At 47.6% G+C, this 2,406-nt stretch overlaps 1 protein-coding gene across 1 annotated transcript; it reads left to right on the forward strand.

Moving 5' to 3' along the window:
- Positions 1 to 1,227, forward strand: LOC112835514 (platelet factor 4-like). The gene is made up of 3 exons (XM_025886986.2): positions 1 to 242; positions 544 to 673; positions 855 to 1,227. The coding sequence occupies exons 1-3, from the start codon at positions 140 to 142 to the stop codon at positions 940 to 942; spliced, it is 321 nt and encodes a 106-aa protein (XP_025742771.2). The 5' UTR covers positions 1 to 139; the 3' UTR covers positions 943 to 1,227.
- The last annotated feature ends 1,179 nt before the right edge of the window (positions 1,228 to 2,406 follow it).

Here is a 2,406-nt window from a genome sequence, read left to right on the forward strand (position 1 = left end):
AGCTCAGCTTCCCCATCCTCCACCCCAAGCTTCGGACCCTGGGGATAAAACGGGCCTGGAGAGTCTTGGGAGCCACTGGCCCGCAAAGCCCCAGCTCCGACTGCCCTTGCACGCTCGGCTTCTGCGGCACCTGCTGGACATGAGCGACGGAGCGCGTTCCCGAGCCCCCAGCCCCTGGCGGGGCGCACAGCGGCTGCTCCTGGGGCTGCTGCTCCTGCCAGCTGGGGTCGCCCCCCGCACAGGTGGGGGCTGAACAAGGCGTCTGGGGGACACGGGGAGCAGAGCGGGAGAGTTGGGGAACCCTTAGGCCTGGGGCAGAATCTTGCATCTTTCGAGTTCTCGCTAGGTGTGCGGGCGCTGTGCCAAGCGCTGCCGCCGGGTGCGCTTCACCATCTATTCAATAACGCTTCTCTGAGGGAGGTAGGATTTGTGGGGGAGGAAATGAAAGCGAAACGCAGTGAGAAAGATCCCTAAGGTAAGTATGGGGGTTCCCGGAGTCACCACTCTCTCCTTCACTGCTGTTTCCCCGGACCCAACCCCCAGTGGACCTGGAAGGAGGAGATGAGGACCTGCGCTGCGTGTGTATGAAGACCACCTCCCTAGTCCGTTCCAGGCACATCAGCAGCCTGGAAGTGATTGGAGTCTCAGACTACTGCCCCACCCCCCAGATGATGTGAGTCCTGCCACTTGCCTCTCTGGCGCCCGCCCACCTCCCCCTGCCTCCTCTGCCTTCCCTTCCCCGCCTCTGCGTCCCCCTCACTCCGCTCCCCCCCGCCTCCGCGCCCCCTTCACCCCTTGTCTAATCCCAAATTCAAACCAACCCCTGAAAGGCGCGTCTCTTCTTTCCCTGGCAGAGCTTCGCTGAAGGATGGGAGGAAAATATGCCTGGACCCGAATGCCCCCCTGTACAAGAAAATAATCAGGAAGCTTTTGAAGAGCTAGCTACTTAGCTGCCTGACTCTGTACCTTTTCGACAGAGCATGTTTTTTGTTTTTGTTTTTTCATTTGCAAGCTAACTGTGGAAGAATCTTCTGATTGGTTTTATGATCTTTCAAATTCTAAATAAATACAATAAATTGACTTGTGGTATAGTCAAACTATTTCTTAATAGAGCAAAGAAATAGTGTCCTCACGTAACAGTTTCATTTTAAAAAATCTCCAGAATTTTAAGCAAAAATAAATTTGAAGGAAAGTTTGGCTTAATAAAGATTGCTTCACTTGGTGTTATGCGTTGGCTGATACGTATTTACATAACTGCGTTACTTCATTTATTTACATATTAATGTTATAATTAGCTTCGCCAGTAAATATTAATCACACTTAACCGTTATTGGCTTTTTAAATCAAAGAAAGGCAATTATCAGATGGTTTCACTCATGTGGAATATGAGAAACAGCACAGAGGATCATAGGGGAAGGGAGGGAAAACGGAATGGGAAGAAATCAGAGAGGAAGACAAACCACGAAAGACTCCTGAGTCTGGAAACAAACAGGGTTGCTGGAGGGGAGGTGGGTGGGGGTTGGGGTAACTGGGTGCGGATGGGCGTTAAGGAGGGCACGGGATGTGATGAGCACTGGGTGTTATATCCAACTGATGAATTATTTAACACCCTACCTGAAACTAATAATGTACTATATGATGGCTAATTGAATTTAAATTAAAAAACTGTTTGGTAAAAAAGAAAGTTACTGGCTTTTTATTTGTATTTTTATTTATTCTTTTAAGAGATTTTATTTATCTAATTGAGAGAGAGACACAGAGAGCACAAGCAGGGGGAGTGACAGGCAGAGGGAGAAGCAATCTCCTCACAGAGCAGAGAGTCCAAGGCTGGCTTGATCCCAGGACCCTGAGATCATGACCTGGGATCATGACCTGAGTGGAAGGCAGGCCTTAACCACTTAACCGGCTGAGCCACCCAGGCAACCCGGTTACTGGCTTTTTAAAATAAATAAATACACCAGATTCTGCTTTTATCCCCTTAAGATTTATACTCTACCCCAGTATTAGAAGAATTAATAAAAATGAAACTAAAACTCTCTATGCATATTAAGAGAAGTATGTGTTTAATTTCCAGAGAATTACATACACATATTTTACTCTTTTTTTTTTTAAGATTTTTATTTATTTGACAGAGAGAGACACAGCCAGAGAGGGAACACAAGCAGGAGGAGTGGGAGAAGGAGAAGCAGTCTTCCCGCCGAGCAGGGAGCCCAATCCCTGTGGGACTCAACCCCAGGACCCTGGGATCATGACCTGAGCTGAAGGCAGATGTTTAACTACTAAGCCACACAGGCGCCCCATAAATGTTTTACTCTTTCTTAGTGCTTTGATAATGTTGACATTTCACTAAGATGAAATGTTAAAAAAGAGTTCCTATATCCACATTACTACCTTTAGTGAATACCA

The sequence above is a fragment of the Callorhinus ursinus genome, unplaced genomic scaffold, assembly GCF_003265705.2.
Source record: "Callorhinus ursinus isolate GAN/ISIS: 27379988/994484 unplaced genomic scaffold, GSC_fseal_2.0 scaffold4, whole genome shotgun sequence".
Lineage (NCBI taxonomy): Eukaryota > Metazoa > Chordata > Mammalia > Carnivora > Otariidae > Callorhinus > Callorhinus ursinus.

What these genes read in the sequence shown, in the direction of transcription:
- LOC112835514 (XM_025886986.2), top strand. Translation starts at nt 140, where the DNA reads ATGAGCGACGGAGCGCGTTCCCGAGCCCCCAGCCCCTGGCGGGGCGCA. An exon ending in TGGGGTCGCCCCCCGCACAG is followed by an intron (nt 243 to 543) that starts GTGGGGGCTGAA and finishes CCCAACCCCCAG; the next exon opens with TGGACCTGGAAGGAGGAGAT. An exon ending in TGCCCCACCCCCCAGATGAT is followed by an intron (nt 674 to 854) that starts GTGAGTCCTGCC and finishes TTTCCCTGGCAG; the next exon opens with AGCTTCGCTGAAGGATGGGA.